General features: G+C 35.7%; 1 protein-coding gene across 1 annotated transcript in view; it reads left to right on the forward strand.

Moving 5' to 3' along the window:
* LOC111087196 overlaps positions 1-5,807 on the forward strand; it is a 17,163-nt gene extending 11,356 nt beyond the window's left edge. Inside the window, exons 5-6 of the mRNA XM_022393029.1 lie at positions 1,594-2,610; positions 4,843-5,807. Coding sequence (XP_022248737.1) covers positions 1,594-2,610; positions 4,843-5,010 — 1,185 coding nt within the window. The 3' untranslated portion in view covers positions 5,011-5,807. The remainder of the gene's footprint in view (positions 1-1,593; positions 2,611-4,842) is intronic.
* Positions 5,808-6,546: the final 739 nt, after the last annotated feature.

A 6,546-nucleotide genomic window follows, 5' to 3' on the forward strand; every position in this document is an offset into this window, starting at 1 on the left:
ACGGCTGAAAGGGCGAGAGCATGTTTGGTGTGTGAGGGATTCGAACCCGCGACCCTCAGATTGCGAGTCGAGTGCCTTAACGTATTTAACGTTTTCTACATAGTCTACATTCTTCTGATGAAATAGTCACGTGCAATGGCTTCTATTCACACTTTGTGATTGGAATCTCGAAGCCGTATTACTACTATCAGGTTTTGTAGGATGGATTCCTTACAGTAGATGTCTTTGATTTGTTGGCGATAAATTTCAACAACAAACAAACACCAACACGTTCAACTTGTCTTAACATAATATATTAAGATAAGTCAAACGTATATGCAAATATTCGTTACATTATTGGTTACCACAGTTGTATTCAGAGCTTTAAATAATTTTCTTTTTCGTCAAAGTCTACACAGTCTGGTTCAATTACTTTAGAATACAATTGACAAGATGAATTATTCTTCTCTGCTCTGTTATAACAATACAGTCTGTGATAATTTAACTTTAAAAATCGTTACTATACTATACGCTAAACTCATAATCACGCGATCTAGATCTAAATAATAATTTTTCGACGCAATACTAGATACTCTGATGCAATAATACTCAATTAAAACAATTTAGAAAGTTCTAGTAACATGACACAACAATATAACAATCATTAACTCATAACAATTGAACATACACCCTAAACAACGTATGATTCTTAAACAATTAAGTAAACAAACTTGCCATAAACTCTCTCTTCTAAAAATAACTAAATATGCGCTATAATTATATAAGCATAATTTTTTTTACATCACGAAAATTGCGGGTTCGGCAGAACCTCTCGAACCCCCCCCCCCCTCCTGCGAGAAAATGCGTTTATTCTAAAAATGATCTAATTAGATTAAACATGAATTTTATTTTAAGCAAAATGACATAGTTATGAATCAGGTCCTGACCAATAACTTATTATGAGTTAACCAATCACATTCCAGGAAATAATTACATCCTTGACGATAACCAATCACACTAAAACTCTAAATAATTTTTTCAATGTAACCAAAGTTCTAATTAAAACTTTGGATAATCTTTGTTCTGCTTCAATATGACCTGCGCCCGGCATGGCCAGGTGGTTAAGGCACTCGACTCGTACTCTGAGGGTCGCGGGTTCGAATCCACGTCTCACCAAACACGTCACACCAAACATGCTCGCCCTTTCAGCCGTGGGGCCCTATAATGTGACGGTCAATCCCACTATTCGTTGGTAAAAGAGTAGCCCAAGAGTTGGCGGTGGGTGGTGATGACTAGCTGCCTTCCTTCTGGTCCTACACTGCTAAATTAGGGACGGCTAGCGCAGATAGCTCTCATGTAGCTTTGCGCGAAATTCAAAAAAACAAACAATCAATATGACCAATTTTAAGTTTTAATGGTAGTATTAATACTATTAATTTCAGTGCTTGAAAAAAAATAGGCTGTTTACCAGTATTTCTAGTAGAAAGTTCTCAAATATCTTAAATCACTTTATTTTACAAATAAAAATTTATATTATCTATGACATTTTATTAGCTAAGGCACAAAGCAATATTATTCATCATTTTTATTATATAATGTTCTTTCTTATAACAGTTGGTAGGACAGTGGAACTCGAAATTTAACCCTAATCCTTGGATTGCCAACCATCCCCCAATCAGAGTACAAGAGCCTGAAACTACGAAAAGATCCAAACACAATAATATACTGGAAACGACTGGTGTCAACTCTTCATCTATCATTGATAACAATAATACTACCAATGGTATTTTGAAGCAGGACTTTGTGGAAGATCCATATTTAAAGTTTGGTTTAGCTGAAGACAAATTATCTTTATCAACTAGCTTCTCGAATCCTTTCCAAGTAACTGAGATAGCACCTGATGGGGGTGGAATGTTTCATGATTCTTTGGATTCTTCAGGATTAACTCTAAAACAAGCTTTTCTGGAGTCACTAAACTTACAACAGCAACCAGGAAGAATTCCTCAGGGGAACCAGTCCCCTATGTTTATAACCGACGATACTATACCTGAAAACTTTCCACAAGCGAATGGAGTAGTTTTTCCAGGAGTTGTTTCTTACGGTGATTCAGTATTTCAACAGAGACCCTTTATTCAAAGATATGGATTTCCCTTCCCAACAAACAGTCATGATGGAGGGTTTATTCCACCTTTCCGCCCATTGAGACACGGATCTGTCATAGCTTCACCATTCTTAGGCCTCAGAACGGGTTCCTTGGCTCCAGGAGGTTCCTTTTATCCCAGTAAAACCCCAAGTAGTAACAAACTAGTACTTTCAGCTGCATCCATACAAGAAAACCCACAGCTAGCTCCAGAAGTAAATCAAGGCATTGCACCATTTGGACAGATTTCTCCTTTTGGACATTCCGTTCCAAAGCTTTTAGGTATCCAGAGTTCTCAACCAAACCTGGGACCACTACGAGCTACCCAGCTAGGTACCATGAGATATTTTAGCCCATGGCTAAGAGGCAGAGGAATACCTTTGAACGGTGGCTTTCTTTATAACCGAGAAGTACCTTTGCAGTTTAATCATTTTAGATGCGAAAATTATGATCTTCCAGGCCATTATGCTGATATTGAGGCAGGTTGTCAGGTAGGTGTTGAATAATTCGAGTTCGCATTGAAGTAGAATGATGGGTGGTTATACGCACGTCAAAGTAGTTAGTCGGATGTGACATATATATGTATATATGAAATGCTATCGATGCAGATTATCAAGTAGGTGCTTTTATATGAACAACATCAGAGCAAGTGTTGAAATCCACGGGGTGAAGGAGTGGTAAAGTGCCGGGTAAGTATTGATATATACAGTTGACATCAAAGCATGATTTGATATCGCAGCAGGATGTTAAGTGTTTAATAAAGGAAAATTTTCAAACAGTCAGTTTATCTCATAAATGTTCATATATACACAAATTGACACGGAGAAAATCTGTTAGGTAAGTGTTAAAATGCACACCGTTTGTTTGTAATTAAGCACAAAGCTACACAATGGGCTATCTGTGCTCTGCCCACCACGGGTATCGAAACCCGGATTCTATCGTTGTAAGTCCGCAGACATACCGCTGTGCCACTGGGGAGCTATGCACACCGTAACAATGATGCAGATTAATAGGAAAATGCTGATAAACACGACTCGACATTAAACATGTTGATGTGCACAGGGTGTACCAATGCAGGTTGTTGGTAAGTGTGCTGTACACAAGTTGTACTCGTTGGTAAGTGTTGGCGTACACGGGCTAACAACAAAATAAAACTTAGGTAAATACTGATATACACCGCTTAACACTGGGATTGGTTGTTGAGTAACTTGGTAGTAATGTGGACTTACATTAAAGTACCTGGGTTTAGATCGAGGTAGGTTGCTGAGTAACTGTTTTCTTTACATATAATATTTTGAATGTGCGCATAACTAACGGCATTTATAAAAGTACTTCATTATGTGTACACCTGGTAGTTTTAGTTGTTTAATCTACATATTTTAAACAATATTTTGGTAAACGTAAAATATTGGATCCAGTTATTGGATGGAAGATTTAGCCTTTAATAAAATGTTATCATTCCGAACATTCGCATAATTTAAAGATTTATCAACACAAGTCTGCGAATTTAAACTTCATAAAAGTTGTTTTGGATTTAATAACGGATTTCCATAATTCAGTTACACAGATTTCGAAAATAATATTCATTTTTTTGTCTATAATCTAAGGATTTTTTACAAATCTGGAAGAAAAAAATTTTACTTAGATCAAATTATTATTTCGTTTACCACAATGAATATTTTTTATTATTATCTTTGGGTTATAGAACGATCAATAAGACTCTTACGTCGCGATTGGTCTAGAGAAATCTATAACCAGAGTTTGTCAACATTTTAAGCATAACAAAATGTGACCCGATTTCAATGAAATTGGTTCATTTATGTAAAAGTACATATGACGTTTTGTGAAAAATCTGTACTTGATGAAGAAAAATGCATGCCATTTTCGGATTCAGCGAACAGGAATTACTGTATAACATGTAAAAAATTCAAGACAATATAACCATCGCAGGCCTGTGGAATTAACTCTTTAAACCCACAGTTTTTGCTGTTCTGCCTGAATTGCTCCCTAGTGGCACAGTGGTATGTCTGCGGACTTATACAGCTAGAAACCGGGTTTCGATACCCGTTGTGGGCAGAGCACGAATAGCCCTTTCTGTAGCTTTGTGCTTAACAACAAACAACAACCTGCCGGAATTTTCTTAATATTGTCTTCAGCATCAGGAGGTACCCACGTGAAGTATTTTTGAGTAAATAACCTATTGAACATGTGGTGTCAACGTCGATGGGAAAGTCGGCATTTTCGGCCTGACGCTGACAGTTTTCGCTCTGGTTTGAGGAGTTAAGCAATCATCCCTATGTTGTGACAGAGATTTAGAACTAGTCTACGATCAAAGTGAGCTATATGCGCTGTGTCCACTGCGGGGATCGAGCCCCGAAATATAGCGTTATAAGTTTTGAAACTTACCGCTCAGTCATCCGGGGCTCTAGTTAAATATGATAGTACAGAAACTTATTTAATGTACTTTTTTCTGTAGTCTTTTGTGCAATGTTTAGAATATCTAGTGATGAATATAGATTTTTGTTCGAACCAATGGTTTTTCTAATTATCTAATGAAAAATGAATTTTTGTTTACAACTTTCAGAATATTAATAAGAACTGTGGAATTGAAGACTTTAAAGGTTTTGAATGCTTACGTTAATAAATGTATAAAATTCATCTAGATTTCAAGCTGTGATATAGATTTAATTAATAATGTATATATCTATTTTCCCCCCAAATAGGTTTTTCACTTGTGTGACGTAGAGAAACGTCACACAGTATTTATGTGTCCACCAGGAACACTTTTTAACCAACCGCTCCAAGCTTGTGATTGGGCCTATAGAGTTCGCTGCGCAAGTTCTGCCAGATTCTTCAAATTTAAACGGACGAGTTGCCAAGGGAACATCTAAGGATTTTAATTAAAAGTAATAGTTACTATGTAGACAATAAAAAAAGTCTAGTTTTGAAACGATGATTGGCTTTTACCAATCGTATATTAACTACATGGTGTTCCATTCACGTTAACTTTTGTTAAAATATCAGCCTGCTGTTAGAATAGTTATATTTGACACAGCTTGTGTTTTCTTACCAAAATAAAGGTTCTACATACCAAACTTTAAAACTTTTGCCCTATTTTCCGCTATACCTATATTATCCTACCTAACAGTGATTGTTTGTCACACTCATTTTACGTTGAACTACCTCTACATTCAGCAATATAATCAGCCCTTCTAGACCGGATGTACAATACAATAACAGCAGAAAAAACTTGAAAATAATTAGAAAGTGAAAACTAAATCAGTCGTAGATCAGTTAATCCATAGTCCAACTACCCCTAACTAAGGTTTGTTTAACTGGACTAAGATATTCTGTACTTTAATAAATCATAAATAAGAAATAAATAAATACTCTAACATATTCACAACTACAATTTTTTTTTACTAATAACAGGTCAGAAAAAAAATCAGTCAATAAGTAAATAAATGTACGGTTCAACCATTCATAGTAGAATAAAGCCAATCTGTTTCATAGCAAGGAAAATGCGCCATAACTGTAAATTCTATAAACCAACAAGTCATAGCAAAGAAACTGTAAAACTATTCAGCTCTAGCTGCGGAAATTCGCATACGAAAAACTTTACTTTAATTAAGTAGTTATTTTAAAATCAGCGTAAGCAGCATTAATATTCATGTAAAATATAAAGAAGTGAAATAAAATTTGTGAAATCAATTACTTGTCTTGAGTGTGCAAGCTTTATGTAAAACAAACATTTAAGTTTTTTTCTTTTCGAACATCATCGCCATTTTGTGCAATTTAAGGAAAATAGTACCAAGGGAAAAAAAAAACCACTATGATAGCAATCTAGAAAACAAATCAAGAGCCTTTGGCGTTTTCAAAGTGTATCATCTTTACGGGATTCAGGACTACCGAGAGCCATCGTACATCATGGGAAGAATTGGTATGTGTCCTGCCCCTTCTTCTAAATAGTTTTTGAAATTATGACGCGTATACGATCAAACTACTTTGTTCTGCAAAGAAGTTTACGTTCTACGTAATAACACGTGTTTGAATTTACTAAAAAAAACAAAAAAAAACAAGTTGTTCAGGTAATATAGTATTAGTTGAGAAAGAACTCATTGATATATAATACATATTCATATGTATATAAAGAAAGAAAAAGAGTTTGTTTTAGAGCAAAGCTACATTGGGCTATCTGCTGTCTCCACCGCGGGGAAACGAGCCCCGGGTTTTAGCGTTGTAAACCCGTACACATGCCTTGTCCCACCGGCAGACGAGTAACAGAGATACGAAGAGTTTCTAGCTCTTTATCACTAACATTAATTCTTTGGTTTCATTAATATATTTATTTCTAATTTTGATTATATTGTTGCGTCAGCGAGATCACGTGACTAGTGTCACGCCACCCGTTTTCTAGAACTATCCTG

Source organism: Limulus polyphemus, unplaced genomic scaffold (genome assembly GCF_000517525.1).
Source record: "Limulus polyphemus unplaced genomic scaffold, Limulus_polyphemus-2.1.2 Scaffold1860, whole genome shotgun sequence".
NCBI classification, from domain to species: Eukaryota; Metazoa; Arthropoda; class Merostomata; order Xiphosura; family Limulidae; genus Limulus; species Limulus polyphemus.